The 23,943-nt window shown below is 38.8% G+C and overlaps 1 protein-coding gene across 12 annotated transcripts in view; it reads right to left on the minus strand.

Annotated features, from left to right (window-relative positions):
• Positions 1-23,943, minus strand: part of PHF21A (PHD finger protein 21A) — a 131,358-nt gene that overhangs the window by 85,079 nt on the left and 22,336 nt on the right. For 6 of the 12 annotated variants that reach the window (XM_062635822.1, XM_062635825.1, XM_062635828.1 and 3 more), the window contains exons 2-5: positions 15,096-15,136; positions 11,195-11,330; positions 6,478-6,510; positions 4,370-4,456 (exon numbers count right to left, since the gene is read on the minus strand). In XM_062635822.1, coding sequence (XP_062491806.1) covers positions 4,370-4,456; positions 6,478-6,510; positions 11,195-11,248 — 174 coding nt within the window. In that variant the 5' untranslated portion in view covers positions 11,249-11,330; positions 15,096-15,136. Of the gene's footprint in view, positions 1-4,369; positions 4,457-6,477; positions 6,511-11,194; positions 11,331-15,095; positions 15,137-22,815; positions 23,057-23,943 lie in introns of those variants that run through there. The other 6 variants (XM_062635827.1, XM_062635829.1, XM_062635824.1 and 3 more) reach the window with 2 other exon arrangements.

A 23,943-nucleotide genomic window follows, 5' to 3' on the forward strand; every position in this document is an offset into this window, starting at 1 on the left:
TAGTGATAGGACAAGGGGTAATGGGTTAAAACTTAAACAGGGGAAGTTTAGGTTGGATATAAGGAGGAAGTTCTTTACTGTGAGAGTGGTGAGGCACTGGAATGGGTTGCCCAGGGAAGCTGTGAATGCTCCATCCCTGGCGGTGTTCAAGGCCAGGTTGGACAGAGACTTGGGTGACATGGTTTAGTGTGAGGTGTCCCTACCCATGGCAGGGGGTTTGGAACTGGATGATCTTAAGGTCCTTTCCAACCCTAACTATTCTATGATTCTAATTCACTAGATTTGCCTATTCATAATGAAAGAGAGAAGCTCACTTTTATAGTGTGCTTTTTTCCCATTTTATTCTGCAGCTTCAACTACTCTTCACAGTGAAGTATGTTAAACTTTTTCCCCTCTGAAAAATAAACACACAAGTATCCCTATGCTATCAACTGAGTACTTTTCCACACAAGTCTATATGGCTCTTCAGAAATCAGAATAACAAAGGGATCCACTTTATTCTTTCCACGTCAAGAGCAAATGCATTCGAATACTAGTCTAGATTTCACAAGACTGTTTTCTTGAAGATGCAATGAATTTCTCTGCAACTACACTAAGAGACCTTTTATTTTCCTTTCAAACACAAGGGAAAGAGCCAGGCTATTACGTTAGGATATGCTTATCACATCTTTACCATAAGGTCAAAAGACTACCCCTGGAAGCTGTCTGCCACATTTAAGGTACAATGTTGCTCCGACTTTTCCAAGAAATGGGGAGAAGAACAGATGTAGAAATTTCTCTGCATTTGCCGTGATACTGCTAAAATGTATTTGTTTGCGGCCCACTTCTTTCTTTACATTGCTTTAGTCAAATAAACATGACTTCTTCCTTGTCACTGGAAAAGAGTACTGTTACGATACATACTCAATGATGACATATCATACACCAAGATCCTATGGTAACTTTTTAATTAGCTATGTATGGGAAGAAGTAGAAAAAAAGGTGTTACTTCAAGATCACATCTCTCCTGCTCTTTTACATTAGCCCTGCTCTACCTCAGTCTTTCCCTGCTGTCACGTAACTTCCACTCCACCTCCCCAAAGCAAAAAGAGTGCACACTGGTAAACTTCCTCATGGAAAAATTCAAGAATACAATTCTTTATGTGAACATATTTAACCCAGACAAAAGAGGAGTAGTGACAGGTCATTATAAAAGCCTACAAGACAGAATACCAAAGGAAGACACTCTCATAGAATACAAAGTGAAAGAAAGTGTGCTGACTCCTAACGCTCTGGCTTTCTTACAAAGAAACATGAAAACATAATAAAACTGCCGCACAGCAAAAGAATTAATTCATATTTACAACCCAAGCTTCAATTTGGCAATTAAAACTGTTTGCAGACAGTGACTTTTGACTTCTCTTTAATGGAGAGCAGGGTGGGGGAAGAAAGAGGAAACCAGTTTAAAAACCCCTGCGTTCAGGTTCCCAGACTGCAGCACTCACATTTATAGGAACGAGATTGTTAAACTGACATCACCTTATTGCCCTCAGATTAGTAAAATAAGGTAAGCACAGTTTAGAACTCCACAGTAATAACAAAGAGACGAACAGAGGAAAATTACTGTCTGAAGGATTCATGTTTACTTGCCTTTAAATGCAAGTTATCTTCAGGTTTTTCCTCTTTTTTGTAGTTTTTCTTCCATAAGCTATCACAACCAGCATACACTGCTCCATCAGCTCTCAGGTGAAACAAATCAAAGCATTTATTTTCACCTCTTTCACATTTTCAAAAAGCATATGAATACACGACATACCTTCTACTATAGGAGTTGAACCCTGCATCAGCTAATGAATTCCTTTAGGTTTAAGCCTACACACTGCACAGCCTACTTGCTTTCCTTTTGTCCTTTGCCAGATCTCTTCAATTTCACAAACTTCCAAACAGAGCTGCCATTATTAATTCTCAGCAAGAAACCTAAGCCACACTGAATCACTGCAGCGACTGGCAGCAAGTGTCTGTGCTACTCTCACAATGCTTCAGAAATGGAGAGAAGTCCTAAAGCAGCTAAAAGCTTTTAGCTAACCTACCACTGGCTCAGTTCTTGCACAAGTCTTCATGCAACTTCACTAAATAAGAGAGCAAAGAAAAAGAGTTCATTAGACTGACATAATATTGCAGGAGCCAGAAATACTGCGGTATTCTGCCTCTCAACATCAGGATATTAGCTCTACAACACTGTCAAGGAGTAGGGACAACCACACAGGCTGGAACTTGAGCTTTTAATGAAGTGTGAAAAACTAATCAAACAGTGACACTCATGCCTCCTGTCACTGTCCAGAGTGGAGTTGGGCCCTCAGAGTTTATTTCTTGGATGCCTGATATCAAGACTACTTACTTGGCTCTAAACAAGAGCAGAGATAACACATTTTGCACTCTTCCTCCTCAGAAATGCACTGCACGATGTAAAGCATTTATTTACTATGCAAAACCACACGTTTCTCCATGCTGTGTGCAAATTAAGTTGTTGGATAATATTCTCCCCATAAAACAATTGATAATCATTATTTTTCCTAAAGAGAAATTAAAGTGAGATGAGAAAAAAGGGGCTTTGCTGTAATCTCCAAGATGCTGCTCAGCTCTGCACTGCTAAGCCACAGATGTCTGTACCACAGAGACCTAAAAATAAGAGGCAGTGAGCACTTCTCTGCATTGGGAAGTTGTAGGGCTTTTTTCTAGAACTCACATTTGCCACGACCAATGCATTTTAGCACCCGTACTTCATTAATACCGCTTTCATCTGGGACACGGGCAGCTCTGTGGTCCAGTGGTAGATATAACAAGATACTTAAACATCAACAGAGAAGTTCACTGTTCTACTGATAATCAAAACCATAAATGTATAATGAAGGAAGCTGGACTGTGACTGTATTGACTGTATTTTCTGTGTGGTAGAAGTGAAGTCAAAAACTTGTTTTTCAAAGTCTTCTGGAAACATCCCATGTTCCTGCCATGAACGAGTGTGCTTTAGTTCACTGAGCTGTAATTTTCAGCAGAAAAGACAGAGTTGCACTTCTGGTGATGGATAATTGACAATAATTGTTATTATGCACTAACATAACCTTCAAGAGTTATGAATCCAAGTTTAAAAGTTACAGTAAGACACACTCATTTCTTACCTTCCCATCTCACCGTCCCTGCTGATCATGTGAACTCACAGTCAATATGATTTGCTTTGTGGCATCAAGGCAAGCTAACTCTGAAATTACCATGGGCCTCCAGAGCTTATCAGAGATTTCTGAAGCCGCTTGCTGTGAGACACAGCCACATGCAGAGCCTCATGCTGGTTTTAGAGAATAAATCATCTTCAAGAGAGGCATGCCACCACATCAGCAAAACCTCCATTTTTACTGAATTAGTATTCTCATTAAAAAATCATTTTCTTTATTATCCTTACGTGTGCCTTCCTACACTTACTGTTCCACTACTAAAACACACTGTAATTGTTTAGCAAACAATTTGTAGATAAACGTTAATCACTGTCTGCCCATTTCCTTTGGAAAGGTAATTCTCAGAACACATGCAGATAACAACAGATGAATGCAGATATCTACACATGACACTGATGCATAACTCTATTCTTACCTATGCACATGTTCTTTCCCCTCCTCAAAGGTGTTATCTATTAACCTATTGGTTCTATTACTGACATAATAGCAATACAACTGACTCCTCAAGTGAGTTTAGTTTTGGAGGGCATTTTTGTTATTTTAAAAACATCAGAACCAGTTTTGTGGATGTCTGTGTTACTTATTTTCCTTCTAGTTACCCACAAGACACATTTTCAAGTTCCACAATCTTTCTATTAAGTATTCAGTTGTAATTATTACTTACACTTTAGAACTGTCAAAGAGAATTCCTACTAAATAGCAAATGTAAGACAATTGTAGTATAATTCATCATGGTAAAAGCACATGGATTTCCAAACATCTATTATGTACCTATAACTGACATCAGTTTAGTTGTCTAGACACACAGAAAAATTCCAGCATCCTCATCCAGACAGTGTGGACCAACTTTACCTAAACCAGAACGGTCTGGCTTAGAGTAAGTTTCAAGATAATAATAAAGCAAGTGACAAAATTCATTCATTTTCCCAGCTCCCTTAATATAAAACATTAGTTTCAACACAAGAGAAATTGCTATAGCTTCCACTGATTACTCTAGTTGCTTGTTTGATAGAGTAGTAATAACTCAAATCAAATACAAATCAGAAGCGTCTGGCTGCTCATACCTATTTTTGCACTTAAAAATTTAGCAGCTCTCTTGGAAGCTGGGAAAAGTGAAATCTTTGGGGCAAGGTGTTAAAAATCCATCTCTGTTTCCCTACCTGTTTCTCACTCAGAGCTGTGATTTTGGCTTGAAGTTCATGAAGCTGTTTCTTCAAATCAGCGTTCTGATTAGAAAGAAAAAATATCTGTGAGAAAGATATTCCATTTGTTAACAGAGAGTAGTAGCAGGAAGGTGGTTTGTTTTTTTGTTTGAGTTTGTTTTGTACACTACAAACACAGCACCTCTGGATGTACAGGTACAGCCAATAAGATTTAAGAGGCTCAACAAAGCCTTGGTTAAGACACTGAGTGCAACGATAACCAGAGAACTTTTCTAGCACTCAGAAACAACTCAGTTTGGAATGAAGATTTCATTAAAACATCCATTAGTGCTTACCATATTATAAAGCACATTTGTACATTTCATCAAGCTAACAAACATTTCTCATTTAATTTGTAAAGATATAATACAATAGTATTATATTGTTTACAGTAGCATGCTATGATGTATTACCTAAAGCATTACCACTTATGCTACTTATACAAAGACATTATCATACATTTGACTGTGTAGACCAGCAGCAAACTTATCTATTAAATCTTAATTGACATATGTGTCAAATGAAGACACACATTTCTTTATTTCTACGTACATTTATGCCTTAGACTGTATTTAAGAGAATTACATTTGAATTAACACATCATTCATATCAGCGCTTTGCTTACAATAGCACATTCTTAAGTTTAAGATATGAAAGCCATAAACATCACTATGAAGATGCAGTCAGGAAACTATTTTAGCAGGATTATCTGTTTCTGACTAAAGCTAAAATATAAAAATCTGTCTTCACTTTAAAGCCTGTGAAACTCCACAGAAACGTGACAGGGAAGCAAAATTCCCTGATTTCTCCTCTTTCCCCCCACTATTCTTGTTCTTATTTATGTTGTAAATTCTTTACACTAGATTACGCAGGTTTTCTGTGCTGCACAGAAATACTAAAACATAGTTCCTGTCATTAGTATCCTTAAAGGAACTTCATGCTCAGGACAACTTCCCTATTTTTATATTCCTCCATATAATTTTGAAATGCATTACAGTCTCAGTTTGTAGATAGTCTTCTCCAATATACACACAATTCCAGCAAAACCAGATACTGACCAGTTATCCTCCCTTCTTCTAGATTCCACTTAATAATTGGGGATTAAAATGCATTATGAGCATTGGAAGCAGGGACCAGATTTACTCTTCCTGAACTGAAAGCAAATTGCTCTGCAAGTTTATCATTAGCAGACTTTCCCAACAAGTAAAAGTAGCAGACCTTACTCAGATGCCATCAGAATAAGGAAGTTCTACAAAGCAGATTTTCCAATACCACTCCCTGTTCATCCCCCCCTGTCAGGGGCCTAACTACTTGACTGTTATAAAAAGCACTCCACTGAGCTCAGAAAAACACATGCTTAAAAACTTATATGACATCCAGCACTGTATGGGGATGGAAACATGTCATAGCAAGCCTCAAGGGAGCTGCCTTTATCCCTCTACTCAACATTTCAAACTGGTTAGAGAACTCCACAGAATTCATTCAGCACACTGGAGTGCTTAACTGCTGTGCAAGACAACCCAGTCTTGTTCCACAGCCACTGAGAAAGGGATGAATTCTGCTGTCTATGTATAATCTAGCTTCAGTAGCTCAGAAGCATCTGAATTCCAAGTGCCCACTTTCTGGACACTACAGTGCTGAAGCTGGATACCTAAAACAGGCAATCTGAACACAGCCTTAAGCTACATGCTCTATTTGGACAAAATTCATTGGACAGAATATCCTATCTCTTCTTGTACAACCTTCTGATACTCAAAAAAAATGAAGAAAGCAAATTCTAGTGCTGGCAGATTTTATGAAGAGCAGCTTCCAATAGAATCAGAAGCCTACTGCATGTTTAAACTGCACCATAGTCTGCAAGAGTTACATGATTTAAACTACGAAGGAGTCAAAAGGCTCCATAAAGCTAAAAGTACTGGTTTTGTTTAAAACTATCAGCAGTCATTCTAAGCACTGTGATAGCAGGTAGAACATGACTGAGAAATATCTACAATTTTCAAGCTTCATGCATTTTTACTTCCTTTATTTTTAAGGCTAAGTAATGCAATATAAATCTCAATAGTTACCTGCGGATCTTGCTTCATTTGGGCAACCAATTTCTAGAAAGAAAAAAGATGCAACAACACAATTTCATTATGGATCTTGTTTAAGAGTTGAAAATTCAACATTTTTAAGAACTTTTGTAAAAGCAAACTATTCAGTTTACACCATTTCAACAAAAAGGCCTGGAATCCATCATTTCCAACCCATCCTAATTAATATAGTAAGACTACTGCACTAAGCCACCACTTTTGCTGCTTTTCCCAAACAGCTCTTGAACAAGTGATGTCTTTTAAGGACAATTTAAGCCAGCTGGGTAAAATAATCTAATAGCTGTGTCTCCTCTAGAACTGCTGCCTTCTTTGCTTGCAGTCACAAGAAACACAAATCACAAATAACTGCTGCAGGCACAAAAGCTGTTTGTATATTCAAGAGCAGAACGTCTCAAGTACTAAGGGTCCGTCCATGTGTTGGCTTGGCTGGTACCACATGGAAGACCCATGTTCCAAAGTATCTTTGCCACTTTTCTCCCTCAGAGAGAGATTGAGATCATTGTAGCATAGATGCCCTCCACATCCAAAGGAAAGCAGACAGATGGTTACCATTCACTATTCTTCCTCCTTCACTTCATTCAGGCAGCTGCAGGAGAAAGCTGTCTATTGCTAAGCAAGGAAAAAGTTACCAGGCTGTCACCAAAGAAAACCAGGGCCCAGGATGAAAATGCAATGTGAACAGAAAATTGCCAGTTTCTTTTTTGGTTACAGCCATATTTATTCATCACATTGCTACGTCCTTTCCACATATGCAAAGAACCATGTAAAGTTTGTACTTTCTTCCCTATTTGCTCTTCAGAATCAAGAAAAGGAGTGCGAAACAGAAGGACAAAGCAAGAGAAACATGTTTCATTCCACCTGCACTGATACCACTCAGAGAACTCAGACTTTGACAACTAATTAAAGTTTATTTCATTTCACATCCTAAAAATGGTTTTAACTATAAAAAGCGTAACAGAAAGAGAATTCTGCATCAGACCACAGGTTTACCTGCTAAATTTTCTTATCAAGCAGACGCATCAGCATGATGCCTGTGCTGGACAAGCACAGAGTGTTATTTCCCATCTTTAAGGAATCTATATCTCTGGTGTCTTTAAAGATTATGTCTTAGGTTTAACAGCTAGTAACACATTTCTTCTTCCATTAATCTGCCTTAATTACTTTTGGACTCAGGCAAATACTCAAGATTCTGTGACAATAAGTTTCAAGTTAAAGTACAGGACTCTTATGTAAAAGGACCTCCTTTTCCTTTTGAATCTGCTCCTGATAATGCAAGTGCAAGGGCAAACAGAACTATGGAAAACCAGCTTTGACTCAAGTCAAGAGGAGTTAGAAGTTAGACTCAATGACCCTTATGGGTCTCTCCCAAATCAAGATATTCTACGAATCTATGACTGTTTCTCTATTCAACTTCCTCCTACATTTTTTTCCACACCACATATTCCATCAGTCATTGCTCATCACACTGGAAGTCTCCTCATGCAGGAATCAATCCAGTGCTGGGTTCACTCTTAGCACTCTTCCCTGCACTTCTCTAATTTATCTCTATCATCTGGAGACAAAGTTTAAAACTACAACATTGAAGTACTCTGACACTGCAAGCGCCAATAGCTACTTCACAGCCTGCTACCGCAGATGTAAAACCAGGACCGCTTTTCCAAAGTGCACCACTTGGCATTTATCTACACTTAATATTATTGTTTTATCATGCTGCCATTCAGTGTCACAGAGCTAAGGTGTTATATTACCCTTTTGCTTGCATGCTTAGCTTGTTTTCCCTTGGTGCTTTCTGCCAGATCAGAGTTTGAAGAGCAACAAATCTGTTAGTTTTTGTACAAAGTGCTTGCACAAACTCAGCCATGAGACAGTACAGTCAGTGACTGTAAACTGTTCATCAAATATTGTTAAATCTAAGGATCACACAATACCGCATCATCCAACCATAAGCAAATAAAAATAAAATGCTCTTTTGCACTGCCCCCTGAACTCAAACTAAATTTAAGGTATTTTAAAAGCTAATGATATTTTCAGAAAAGCAAAAGGATGTTTTGGGTTTTCTCCACACACCAGCTCAAAGAATCATCCATGAAACCCAACCCTTCTGTGAGAACAGCTAAATACAACTCCTTGAACACCTCTTGTGATCAAAGCTGTGAAGAGCAAACGGTTTCAAAATAACATTCATTAAGCCAGCACAGTAGCAGAATTGACTCCTTGTCCTGGCTTCTCAGGATAAGCAACAGCTTTGGCATGGAAAACACCTGAATATTCAAACTGTGCTCTGATACAGCAAGTGACCTGGTCAGACTTCACCTATGGAGGATTCTTTGATCATTAAAATGAAGCAAAAAAATGAGCTTTTTCTGAACAGCTCAACACCTCCTTTGGGTATTTTAAGATACACTTTGCCAAAGTAGCAGTATAAAGCTTCAGGCAGAGTTCTGGAGGTGAACTGGAATAGGCAGGAATCAAGGAGCTATTCTACAAATAAAAATACAGTCATACTGAGCACCCTTTTCACACCTATGTGAGCAGTCACAGGTAACACGCTGCATCAGGAAGCTGGGAGGCTTTGCTCACAGCACAGAGCTGAACTTTGTATGCTCATCACAGACACTCATCCGCCACTTACAAGGGGATGGCAAACTATGGCTGTATGAGAGTTGGCAAGCTTTTTTGAAGAGTCTTCAGAAAAAGAAACACTAGATAAGTAAAATATAAGTAAGACAATTCTCCACAATCCTGAGCAATGTCAAGAGTGGAACTAGATGATCTTAAGGTCCTTTCCAACCCTAACTATTCTACGATTCTATACTGTATCTCTAAATTACAAAATCCAAAGATATACAATATAGCTCAAGCATTTAATGGGAAGATTTCTTTGTGCGTGTGTGTGTGTGTGTGTGCGCGCGTGTATAAAACCAGTTCCATTTCTGTCAGTGGCCATTTGACAAGCAGAGTAGTAACCACTCCAGCACAGTTCAAGAGAAGTTTACTGAAGCACCCAACATGTTGCTGCAAGTGTTATTTTCCACTGTAAACATTTAGACTTCTTCTTAGCCCTGATTACTGGAACATACAGTATCATGAAGAAAAAAGCCAGCCTTCTGCTGTAATGACTTGTCTAGTTTCAGCAACTAGATCTAAATTTAATTAGAGTTGGTCTCATGGCAGAGCTCACTTTTAATGAGGACTGGGCAAAGCTAAGACAAACAGGGTCAAACAACTTTGAAGTTGTTAAAAAAAAACTAGAAAGTCCTTTTGGACATTTTCCAGTCTTCATCCCTGTTTGTCATCATCATCATGAACAGATGCTAAAGATTACTGAAAACTCACAGTCTAAAAGTTTTTTGTTAAGCAAAAAGGCAAATGAAGATACACACGAGGCAGATTCTGTTCTACAAACCTATGTATGACTAACGTTTTGATCCCCATACAGCAGATAAGACTTGGAAAAAAACACTGACTGGCCTTAAACATTTTAATGCCTGCAGCAAAATGCCCCAGGCAATCTTTGAATTTCCTTACCTACCTAACTTCATTGAAGCTTTGAATGCAAAGGCCTTGGAGTTTGGTAAGAGCAAAATACTTCGTAGTTCTGTAAATTTATCTTTAGCTTTTTCAAGTTTTCCTCCCCATCTGAAAGTTATATTTTGTTAAAGTATACATGGCTTCAGTTTCCTAATCTGCCCATTCAAGTTCCTGCACTATGTTCATCATTGCAGCAACTACTAAACGAGCCATCTAGAACACTTGTTTAGACAAGTCACCAGGTAATTTGGAAATATTTTGCAACTGTTATATGATAGGTTACACCAATCAGCATAACCTAGCATGTATTTCTTTTAGCCACTGTGTAACAGTTGTGAGCTTCAGGTATCCAACAGAAACACCCGGATAACTGTCTTTGGAAAAGGTCTCGTATATAAATTTAACATTACAAGCTGGCAGCTACTCTGCATTTATGGCTGGAGGAGTTTTGTTCCAGGAATTAATAAGCATATGTCATATAATCATAGAATGGTTTAGGTTGGAAAGGACCTTAAGATCATCTTAAAGGTAAGAGAGATTTCCAAACCCTCTTTTATGTTTGATAAATTATGCTTTAGTAGTAGTAGTATTTCTCATACTGTAAAAGAATGGCAAACTGCAGCTCTATTGCCATATAGTATTGGACTAGCTGCTAGTAAAAATACCCAAAAAGTAAAAATTTGAGGCCAAGCACTACATTTTGGTTAGCAGAACAACACAACTGCAAGTTTAGAAGGTACTAAAGTAGAAGACACTCCAGAGGAGAAGCACCAGGTGAGACTATGCAGCACTATGCTATTTCACTTCAAAGTTCCTCTACCATATTCTTCTGCTGCCAACTGAATGCTGAAGAAACTTCCAGACAGAAACTGCTGAATATGGAGTTTTCAGAATGTTTTTATCACTGGAGCAAAGTATTAAAAGGAAAAAGAAATGCCCACCCACAGCCCAATACGGAGATATTTCACATTCGCTAAAACTCAGCAGGTGCTGGGGTCAAAATGCAGAGTATAAAATCCTAAAGTAGCTTCATGCTTATAAAACAATTATTACTATAGTTGTAGTGCTATTACTTAATGCTACCATTAATAGTAATTCTATCGGCAATACTGATGCTGCTTTAAGTTTAAAGTCGAAAGCAAGAAAGAATACGAATTACCTGGTGAACCTGAATTTCCACTTTCAGAGCCTCCTGTAGAGTCTGCAGCTCCATTCTCTACCTTCTCCACTTTCTCTAAAAGTGTCTTTGCTGATTCCAGTGCCTTTAGTTTGTGGTTTCCTCTTTAACACCAGTGCTGTAGAAAAATATAAGGTTTTCTTTTGGTTAGTGAAGGGCAGAAGTCAAAAAGGAGGTAAAAGAGCAAGAATTCAGTAGCAAACTATGTGCAACTGCAGCTTTCTAGCCTAAACACAAACAATCTTTCCAACACAAGAACTCTACAGGCTGTACGAAACGCCTACCTTGGAGTCATTTAGCCAAATTTGTTACTTCTCACATATCGCAAAGTTGACATACTTGTCCCTTATCTTAGTTTGCAGGCAGCTATTTCCTACCAATATCCTACCGCAGTTGCATATTAAATCAGAAAAAAATTAACTACCGAGAAGATTTTAAAAATCTGGGTAGATGAGAAAAATATTCTGGAGACAAAAATTCTGCAACCCCAACAGCAACGAATTGTTAAACAGAACGTACTGCATTAGCATACTTCCATGATACTACAGAGCTGTTCTTAGATGGGATGGCATGCATGCAATTTGACTGAACAATGTTAGTATATTAATAACCCACTGCTCAAAGGTAGTGCTGAGTTAGTCACTTCTGTTGAAACCTATTTTGAAGGAACACAAGATTGATATAAAGCAGCAGAAGACTTTTTCAAAACCATTAATTTTTAAGTCTTTTTAATCCCGGAATTCTACTTGTAGAATGTGAGTACGAGTTTACCATCCTCATTTGTACTACAAACAAATTAATCCCTCCAACCTCTGACATACAAAAGCTTTATCAGCCATACTTCTAAAAGCCTTGGAAGTTGGACAAGAGATTTTTGCTCATAATACGTTAAATGTATCAGCTTCTGAAACAGGATTAAGACTCCCATATGCTCACACATCACAATGGAACCGGTGTAAAAACATCTATAAATACATACACATAAAAGCCATCAGAAAACATACTATAGCAATCTTTGCAGGCACTTTTCCATCCAGATACCATCCATTAAAGGATTGCTGAAGTGTTAAAATAGTTCCTATTCTTTTAGTTTTTGAAAATTGCTCACAATTATTGCACAGGTATTGTAGCCAACTCGGAGGCTTTCTTAACGGGACTTCATTGCTTTCAAAAGGATATTGACAGTTTAGATTGGACATGTAGGCTGTAAAAGGAGAATAATTGTCATAAATTAAAGACTTTTAACGTTGTCTCACTACAGTAAACTGAAGTGCTGGACAAGTTGGTGAACTTCTGAAAATGAAAGGGGGGTAGAACAGGAGGGGGTATTCGCTTATTTAACTTAGTTGTTTCTCTTTCCAAACTGAAATATGTTACAAAAAGAGAGGACTACAAAGGGGCTTAAAAAGCATTATATTTAAACTCATTCTCTGTCAGTGGTGTCTGCTGTTAAAGTTACTTATTTAAATAACAAAGGCTCGATCAGATTCTCTAGTCAACACATGAAATGACCTTCTGCGAGGGCCTCTCCCACATGTGACACAGATGAGCAAAACCAGCTGCCGTTGCAGCACTACTCTCTATAAAATTGCAATTTGTATCAAGGGATACATGGAAATTACATATAGTTCCCTGCTCTATTACCACAAACACTAATGAGAAAACAGAATCCTGGATTATTACTTCCACTCACTGACAAGAACAACTATAGCCTGCATTAGGACCCCTAGCACTGCAGTTTTGAAAGAAACCATGCTTCAAAAAGACACGTGGGAGGCTGGATAATGGAAACTGAACCCACTCCAGAGGGAAAAAGCCTTTTAGAAGCCTTGGAAATTCAGGGTTTGGGTAAAGATACAGATACGTCCGGTGTCTTCAACAAATGAGAATAACTTGTGATGAATAGCTAGTACCACTCTGTAACTATGTAACTTTACAGTTTAGCGCAAAACAGCAGAAGAGAGTCCTCTCAACTGGGAATGCAAACAGTATCTGTAATTTTAACACGTGACTGTAAAGCTCACTACTAGTTCATGGGAAAAATGACATGGTACTTCTGTAAAAGATCAAGCAACTACGATTAATGCACAACTTATTTTGACCGACAGGATTTGTAGTATTAAAGGTTCATAAAAACTAATCCAACCTGATTTCACAGATACCTGGAACAGCTAGAAAGGCTTTTTCTTTCCTTCCTAAAAACCAGTTTTTAAGAGATTTAAGAAAAAAGTGGTAGTGCTTTGCAGAAGGAAGTGGATGCTCAGCCCAGCCGTGTTCACAGGGGTGAAGACACGAACAACCATAATTCATTTAAAACTTTGTTGAAGTTGCTGATTTCTGGACATGAAACATATAAAGTTGTTACTTGACTGTACTGTTCTAGAACTAAAACACTCTGGAACATGCACTTGCAGCTTTCCTTCCTGAGGAATAACTCTCCAACTTTATCCATGTGCAAAAATTCCCCTGAAGTACTTTAAACACTTATCGAACGTGATCGTTCCTTACCTCCAACAAATCCTAGGCTGTATCTTTCTGGTTTATGTAATGTCTAGATATATCTGTGAGGGCAGCTGATTATATATTGTGATTATATAACAATAAATCTTGCTAGTATTCCCTTTGAAAGGAGGTACGTAACTACATAAGCCAGGAGTCACATAGATGGTGTGAGTGCAAAATTCTTCTGTATTTTGAACATTTATTCTTTCAGACTTCAAGAAAAGATTTAAAAACTTAAGTCCTGTGACATTATAAACTACCTAGAATACCACATGCAAAAATGTATAAAGTCATCTCTAGATTAATTATAAAACATACTGCATTTTCCACTTTATTCTTATGACAGTGGAAATAGTTCAGTTAAAAAGCCTGTAGATGACTGAAATTGCATGGATGGGTTGGTCTGCAAACGTCCTTCATCCCACTCGTTTTTAAAGGAAAACATGCAAATGCCTTGTTTGATGCTTGAATCATCTATTTCCAAGAGGAAAGCAGAGGACTGTGGAGTACCTGCATCCCTTGCACACCCAGACATACTTCCAGAAAGAACACTGAGAGCAAGAGGTAAATTTGCCATTCCTTGGATTGACCGATTTCAACTTGGATTGATTTGAACTACTGGAGGCAGCAGCCCTTCATTCAGTTTCTTGCTAGCACTCATTTGTTATAAATAATCTCTTGTATCTTATGTAGTTGCTTCAGGACTTAAAATTTCATACTCAGATAAGTATACCAATGCACTGCAGTTAAGATAGTAGGTATTTATGTTTTTTATATATATATATATAGCTCTTCAGAGACTGAATCAAACCTTCAAATCTACAATAATCACTTAAGTGCATTAACACTTCTCTATTATCATCTCAAATACAATCCACATCAGAACCTCTAAAACATTACAACAGTATTTAAACTACAGCTATTTTGGAAACTACACTAGAAATACAGATGATGACAAGGTGTACAGATAGAAAAAAAACAAAACAACCACACAAAAGCCTTGAATGCCTTCTCTGTGCATGGAAAGACTGATTAACTTTGAATTTTAGACAGAACTCTTTCTGCACCAAAAATCCCTTCAAATAAATCTGGTACTACACAGGGAAAAATATATATTTAAGGTTATTATTTTTTAGTAGATGAATTTAAATATCCTCGGTACTTACAGACCCTTGGGCCCAAATCTCAGCCCTGCACTGATTTTATTCATAGGACTGGGGTTTCCATCAGTAACATTTACTTCTTAAGTTTCATTTTCTGAATACAAGAACAGATAGGATTTCAGTTTCTGTAAACATCAAACTTTTCCAGGAATGGAGGCCAGCTCTTCCTATCATCTGTTCTTAGGTAAACCTCCTTAGCCCTGGCAAGGAGTACTTACCGGTTTCAAGGAAGTTATTCCCTTCAGCTCTCTACCTCCTCCTACAAAAGGAAAACAACAGTAAAAGATTATTACAATCAGCTTAACTACAGTTTGAAAGAGAAAAAAAGAGAATTCAAGCATTTGGAAAGTTGGGGAAGGAGTTGTTTGGGGTTTGGGAGAGGGATTTTGTTTGGTTTTTGGGCATTTGGGTTTTGGTAGGGTTTTTTTAAGTGCTGAAACTAACTATAAAATGCCACTTGGAAGGAAAAGCTGGGCAGGGAAAGCCAAGGAGACCTACAATTCTAATCTGGATTAAAATACAAACTATTACTGTCACTAGGGGAAGAAGAGATTACAGGTACAAGCTTTTCCAGTTCTGTGCAAGGCCTGTGTCCCCTTCCCCAGGGGGAAATACCTCCCCCCCATCTCATTTAACATCTAAATCACAACCCCTGTCACTTGCCCCATCTAAGTATGACAAGGTTACCCACCCCAGACACTTGGCCATCACCTCTGCTAGAGGCTATACCAAGACAACAAAGATGGTAGAGCAGGTGGTGTGTCAGCAGTCACCAGAGCTCAAATCCCAGAGCACTAATGTAAACTGAAATCAATGGCAGTTTAAGCTAATACCCTAGGTCATGAACTGTGGAGGCTGAGAGGATACGCTGCCCGTTACACTGCCTGAGTCATGGGAAGAACAACCTTTAGCAGCAGAGCAAGGTACTACGTCTTAAATCATCCTCATATGAATCATAAAGGACTCGTGAGTCAGAGTCCTAAAAAGATAGCTGAAATATAAATGATAACTCATTTGCTCAATTACTTTCCCTGATGCTAAAAAAAGCCTCCAAAACACTCCAATTTTCTAGTAAAATACTAGAATATTAGTGTATTTTAAGCTTCAACTCCACACCTAACAAGATCCTCACAGATACGTTTCTAGCCACACACAAGTCATCACAGTGCTGAAGTTTAAGTCCCAGCCTTATAAATAGACACAGCAGTAGAAAGCCACATCATCATCATCTCTCGCTCAGTGGAGACCAGCACAAGTGGAGGAGTTCACATTTCCTAACCAGCAGAACCAGGATGCTGATGAATGCCAAGAATGGCAAAGAGAACAGGAAGCCTACTGTTGGGAGTGACTGGAAGTTGTGTCACTCCCCCAGCCTCAAATCTTGTTGTGTGCTTGGAACAACAAAATATAACAAAAAAATAAGTTGAGTTAATTTTAGAGTAATTTCAGGTTAAATAGCATCCAACTGCTAACATGGTAGGTTATAAACTGGTGAGCATGGACTGTTTTGAGGTTATATTCACATTAAGGGCTTTTGCTCTGGATGCTACAGAATTTGAACACTCCTCATTGTTAAGGGTGCTGAGGGTGTGATTCTCAACAAATGCTAATTGTTTCTTCAATATTAAAACCTTAGTTATCACCTCCACCTCCCACTATCAGTCAGTTATTTAACTGGCTTAAAAATCTATACAGGAAGCTCTTTCACCATGCAAGCACTGGGCATCCCTCTTGAACAAACCACTACAACTGTATCTCCATGCTATTATTAATAATAACTGAAAAGGAATCTCACTGCTGTAGGTGACTAACTCTGGAAAGCTGAACAAACCAGTGGGTACTACACATCTGCAAATACAGCCTGAGAATAAAGGAGCATGATTTTTGTTCTAAAAAAGAACAATATCAATGCACTTGTAGCACAAGTACACACATGAACTGGAGAGAAAATTGACACTTAAAAATAACAGCATGATTAACTGCTCCTTCCTTCCTTTTCCCCCCTTACATAAGGGCTCTCCTCCATAGCAGGACCTTACCTTCATCAAGGCTGAACTGTGCAGAATAAAGCTGCACAGTTACCAACCTTCCAACTGCATTTAACCACTCTGAAGGGCTGCAACCCTAGACTGGGAGCCCAGGGACTCACGAGGATGAAGTTAGGAACACCAGGAGTTTAATCATGACTGACCAAGTGATTTGCTGTGTTGCCTTGGAGAAGTCACTTAGAGGGGACCTAGACAGGGAACGGAAACACATTTGCATCCTCCTCTGCACATAATTTACTACAGGGTTTTTTCTTAAGCATTTAGAACAGGTTAATGTTTGAAAGTCAAGCCTCTGGAAATACAAAATACTTTCATTCTATCCTCATGCAAGTGTAGCTTTTTTACTGGCATCTGCCTCATTTAGCAGAGGGACAAGCTTAGAGAATCAAGTATCAGCTGAATAATTTCTTTTCATTCCGAGTTTCCAGTTTACATGGCTTTTTTTGTTCAGTATCTAAGTGCTACCACAAAGAAAGAATTGGTTTCCTCATAAGCAGCACACAAACAACAGCCACAGGAAAAACTTGTGCCTGACACAGGCAAGTTTTTTCTCAGATAGGGAACCGAGACAGAGGAATGAAGAATAAACATACAAGATTGGCAACTCCAAGCATCTTAGACTTACTTTTTCTATTACTCTTAATAGTTATAGTAAAGACCAGTTTATGACCAATTAAATCTGTAGCTTTGGTTCTTGACTATTCTCTGCATTCGTGGCTACAGGGAACTAACTCAGAACAGTATTAATGAAAAAGGCATCAGATACAATCTGCTCTACAGGTTAAATGAGATTATTTGTTTGCAACAAGAGTACGTACACGAACTCACGATGCCTTTCTCACTCACTCCAAAACACATTAGGAAGGTTAAGACCACACAGCTCACAATCATTCACATCAACAGAGAAATCTAGAGCGTAGCATTTTCCAGGATTTAACAAAAACTCCAGCAAGTAGAAATGTATCCAAATCTCAGCTATTCATTTTACTGAGGCTGCCTTTAGAAGGCTCTAGAAACACATGCTGTAAAAAGCTGTGCAAGGCAGGAATCTGCCTGGCTCGCTCTCAGATTATTACAGTATATTCTGCAACATTTGGGGGTTCGTAAAACCCCAGCTCTAGGAGTCGTATTTCTATATCCACTTCTGCTTCCCAAAACCTACATAGGATTAGAAGAAAAGCCTGAGCAGTGCTTTCCTATGTTTACTGCAAGCTAAAAAAGCAATCAGAATTAGCACTAGCCAGATAAAATAGTAAAGTGTTCGAAACAAGTTTTTCCTAGCGAGACCGACCATTGAGAATCTGATCGGCATTGAGAATCCTGTTAGTGCTACTAAACAGGAAGGGTAGTTTGATACATACATACGCTTGAAGTAATATTCTCACCCCACACACGCATACCCAAAAAGGCTCTTGAACCTTGTCAACAATTCTATATAATACATGTAAGGAAAAATACATCAACGTTATCAAAACGATCATGTTCTGCAGATCAGCTTCAAACTTCGTGTTGAAGTTTGTAAATAAGAAGAAAAGTTACTCACTTCGTGGGACTGTTACAAAAACACAGACCTCAAACATGAAACTGAGGACATCAGAAGAACGGACACACGGCGGTTAAACATTTTCGCATACAGGACCTGAAGGCTTAAGACTGTTTCAGTGCTCAGTATCTGCATACTAAGATGTTTGATTACGTCACTCAGCTACTTATTCTTACATTCAAGTTACACAATAAAGCTTATGCTACTGCAACTAGAAACTCGCTTGGAAAAAGTGAGAGAAGTGACAAGTTACTTTTAGCCATTTTGTCAGCATTTTTCCTTACTCTAAAAGACAGCACACACTTAACTGTTAGATCACGTACATATAAAGTTCCTGATTAAAGTTACATCCCACATGACAATACTTAATTATGTCACTTTTTACATTTTGTCAATAGGATCTCAGTCTTGCTCAAGTGCAGAGGATGGACTCGGATGAGAAAGGTCTAATGGCTGTGCACAGGCAATTGTGAGCCCAATACTCTTTCACATTTCAGAGCATTGCTTGCCAGCCAGCATTAAGGGTAAAACATTAATTAAAACTTATTTGGTGCAAAAAAATACCACACACAGAAGCTATTAACAGTATTGTCCAGACCTCTGTCTTCAGATGTCAATTCCTCAAAACTATAGCTCTTCTTTCTGTATTTGAAAGCCACCCTGCATATAGAGAGAACTCAGTATCTTCTAGGAAAAGAAATTGTAACAGTTATTTCACTGTGATTTTGACATCAGAAATGACACAACTCCTATTCCTCAACAGGACGGGATTTGTGCAGTCTCAAGAAGACAGAGCAAGCACAGCCCAGACAGGTGATGTACAAGCTCTTTTAAATGACATGATTATAAGCTCACGTTTCAATGACCATCGTTAGCAGAGCTGGTGCTGTCGCTTCGGTGATTAAAAACAAGGCTCCCGTGTGCCAGCGCAGGGAATCTGACCTTGCCCATGTGCAGCAGCTGGTAGAACTCCCAGTCAGCCCAGTAACGTGTGCCAAGCAGGTGGTAAAGGGACAACAGAACTGCCCAAGACAATGGAGACTGCAGTGTCTAGCCATGCCTTCCAGTTTATCCATCTGCACAACTCCCTTTAACTTCTCCCTTCTTTCTCCCTATCCCCCTACAATCCCATGTTTGGCCTACTGGGAAGCTAGCATGAGGATGTTTTAAAATCTCAGCATCACCCCTCTCTCACTTGAGTACATTGAATGTATGTGGCTTTGCACTTTTTACTCATGCACAAACCCCTCTGCTTTGAAGAGTATTTCTCTAATCAGAGAGGCACCTCCTAAAGCCACTTTACACTTGAAAGGGAAAAAGGTTGCATAATTTAACTCACCAAGGATTAAGCATTTAAGCCATCTTTAAAATAAAACCCTCCTCCTCCCACTCCTCACACACATACACCTTCTAAAGGAAGGGGAGAAAGATGTTGCTGCGCAAATAACCAAACAGAACAAAATCAACCACAAAACCCAAAACCAAATTCAGTTCCTTGCTTTTCTCTTTCCTTCCATAAGATAAATAAGACATTCAGGGAAACTGTTTGGAGTTTTTTAATAAGCTAAACTAGAAAATTATAGTAAATCTCTTAACATATGACTACCAGTAAACCTGTCAGAAGTTCTTCCTGGCTTGATACTAAGTGTCCCATCTAACCCCTTCTGACATTCATAAAACCACCATCAGTACAATGCTGCTTTTTGCACCCAGAAACCATCGTATGGGGATGTTTTACAGCACTTGTTGCATTCAAAAGTTCTGGTACTGCAGACAAATATAAACAAGAACATTACGCCTCACTTTGCTCACTGAGTTATTATTCACCAGTTCTTGGGTAAACACAAAACCACCTTCTATGCAGCATGGTTAAAATCCTGCTCATGTTAAAAGCTGGATGACCTCAACTTTAATTTTAGTGGACTGATTCGCTATTTGGAAGGACTGTTTACCTATACATACACTAAGAGGAACCCCCAGGCCAAATTATGTCTGTAAGTTAATGCTTTACTAACAGTGCAAAAGCAAAGTGCCACATCTAAAGCTCAGAGCAAAGTAATTTCTTGCAAAAATGAAAAGACTTACATGATGGAAAGACATAAATCAGTCAAAGACAGAGCCTGGAGTTTTGTTCTACCACATAAAGTTGCTGAAAATGTGTTACTGGGTGGTTGTTTTGGGGGTTTGTGGGGTTTTTTTTTTAGAAAAAGTTTAACAATTAAACGTTCAAAAATGTTCATTAATCTGGTATGTCTTAAATCAGGATTTCTTTTAAATCATTTTAAATGTGTTTTAAAAGTGTACCTATAGCTGGCAGGGGAAAAAGGATGAAAAGCTTAATAAAAGCCAGGAGTTGTGTGCTCCTAGCTACACTAGCCCATTAGCCCAGAAAAGGAAATTATTTGGAGGAGGTTTTGTGTTGTTTTGGGGTGGTTTTTATTAACACGCCTAGAAAAATCAGTTCATTAACCTGTACTTAGGGTCCATTAACCTGTTCTTAAGGTGCACTGTAAATTGCTCATTCCAGCCACTAAGTTTTCTGCCTTCCTTTCCTATTTCAGAGACAAAAGAATATTGGGGAAAAGGAGACAGAGAAGGAGTTCTGAGGAGGAAGGAAGGCTACTTTATAGGAAACACACACAGTAAGATTCCTAGTAATTGATTTTAAAACTGAAGGCGCAAGGAACAAGAAAAACTTAAGGAAAATCACTCCAGTACTGGTTAAAGTATTTCACACACACACACACACACACACACACACACACACTCCACTTAAATTCCACTCAGAATGGGATGGCCTCCAATTTCTTGTTTTATTCTTTTAAACACAAGCAGAAATTTCATCCTGAGTGCCACACTATTTTTCCCCTTCTATCAATCCACTTTATCTTGGAAATAATTGCTTGTGGGAATGATGTGTTAGTGAGGCAGAAGTGCCCTAAGAGTTGGGAAGAAGTCCAGAGTACAAAGGGAGATGAGTAGTGCTGCAAGGCTGCAGGCATGAAATGCAAAATGAGAGGGATCTCTGACTGGCACTGGAAGTGCTGCTTCACTTGTGGTGGGGAGAACTTCAACTATGTGCGCATCCCCTGCTTGTTCAAACTGTTCCTTGTATTTTATCTACTAGAGACGCTAAGAATACAATCAGAAAAGCAGCCAACACCTCGACCACGAAACAGTGACATTCAAGGACAACTTCCATCTCTGGAGCAGGAAAGTGCTATTAACGCAATCTGCCAGCAGGGGGAAATGCCAAACAAGTGAAAAAAAGTTAGAGCAAAACAGGAAAGATGAGGAATAAAATCAAAACAAACCACTGTCACCCCCTCCGCGCACACATATTCTCAGCAGATAAGGAAAGGAAAGGTACTGCTCCTGAGAGGGGAGGCAGGACAAGGGAAGTATACATGACTTTAAGCAACCAAGTATTTTGCATGTTTTTCCAGGCTTTAGAGAGAAAATAGTGAAAGTGCCAGTTCAAAATATAAGCACGTAAGAACAGCACCAGCAAACACAAGCTTTCGGTTTCAGTGTTAGCACAGAGTGACTGCAAATCAAAGTGTTCTTAAATCTAGCACTTCAATGAGAGCAAACTATTGTGACTGCACAGCTGAGAGAGCCAAGGTGGAAGAATATGAATTGTTAAAGGACTATTCAACATGAATGTATGAACTAATTTAAAGGGAATATATATATTCTAGAAGATCATTCTGCATTACAAAAACCTTCCTATTACACTTATACAGAATCCCAAGAGTCTGCAGTTTCTTGCCGAAGAGATTTCAGAAAAGCAGGGGGCCCATTAGACACCCTGGTTTACTCCCATCTTAAAAATATCCTGCCTACACCACTTCCATGCTTACAAAGTAGAAGGAAAGCTATTTAAAGGAGTATAAGAGTTAAGGGAACAAATAAGCGTTAAAAGTACTGTGATGAAGGGCAACTTGCATGCAACAGGCAGGAAACAGACAATTACAAGATGCATTTTAAAATTAAGAAATAGAAGACTAATGTGAAAATTTGTTGAACAACAAAATTTAACATGCATTTACAATTGAAAATAGCAATAAATACAGACAAGCCCTGCAATCACAAGGACTTCATGTTCAAAGCATCACAAGGAGCAATGAGGAGGTTTTCAGTGACAGATTTATAGAGATGAGCGACACGAGTTTCTACTGATGTTACCTGCGCACAAAGAGCGGACATTTGCTAGGTACACACGTAACAACAGCCCAACAGTTAAAAATGTAGACTGTGGTTAGTGATTCTATGATGGGTACCTTACAACAGGCAGTCACTTATACTTCCATATTTTTAAAGCTCTTCCCAAATCAGATGCAGTACCTTCAGTAAAGCTCTTCTCTCAGAGTGGCCACGAAACCTGCCGAGTTCTTCCAGCATGCACAAGGAAAGATTAGGCTAACGGTACATCAAGAGGTTTAACTAAATCCCAGCTCTGCACAGAGTTTATAGTTCTGCCTCCCTTTCTTCATGTAATTCATCCTGCAGCTGGGACACTCCCACAGGCAGCTAATCTTTCTAACCAAGGCTCTCTCCTTTATCTTCTCCTCCAGCTGCAAGGTCCTACCACCAGCAGTCCTCATTCTTTTTATGGGGGAGCGGTGGGCGAGCCCACAGAAAGCTGAAGTGATTCACAGATAGGTCTGAGGAGCACCAAGCAATAGCTTACACAGCAAAAGCATTGGGCTAGCAGACTAGCGACCTTCCTTCGGCAGTCAAGTTCCAGTATGCAATAGCAGGTAGGAGACTGAGCACTTTGCTGCTTTCGGTTTTAACTACAGCAGTCATCAGGGAGTTATCTTTCACTTTCCTTACCTGGTCAGAAATTTGGCTTGAGGGTTATGTTTTCAGAGATCCAGTCACAGGGACACATTCCTTTCCTTTTGAGACCGGGAGACCTACAGAACCTATAGGGTGTGGGGGGGAAATGGCATCTGAGTTTGCCAGGCATCTGAATTCTCCGTGTGCTGCTGGTTACTCAGGCAGAATAGAAATCCCTATTTTCTGCTTATCTTCATTACACCACAGGGATAACAACTCTTAACTTGTTGACTGTATTGTTCAAGAAGAGACTGTTTAAAAAGGTTAAGGAGAGAAATCATCATTTAAGATGTACTTTAAAAACTAAAATCAAGTCAACCAGTGCTGGTTTTGCTATGGGTCAACTCTCATGTCAATATACTGGAACAAGCACTGGTCCAACACTTCCTGTTTGGCGCAGTTCTTCTAATAAACTGCCCCACTCAATTTCATTATTCTAGCAGATGCATAAAAGAAGGCCATTTTTATGTACATAAAAAACAGCAGCGTAAACTTGAAAATTAGCTGCTAATGTACACCTTTGTGTTCTGTATTCTATGATATTGAAATATACTTAAAAGAATCCAGAAGTTCATTTTATCTATTGTAAAACTTCTGCTGTAACTTGAAGCGAGATGGCTCAAAATGAGA

The sequence above is a fragment of the Pezoporus occidentalis genome, unplaced genomic scaffold (assembly GCF_034315485.1).
Source record: "Pezoporus occidentalis ecotype Australia unplaced genomic scaffold, CSIRO_AGI_Poc_V1 ctg46, whole genome shotgun sequence".
NCBI lineage: Eukaryota > Metazoa > Chordata > Aves > Psittaciformes > Psittacidae > Pezoporus > Pezoporus occidentalis.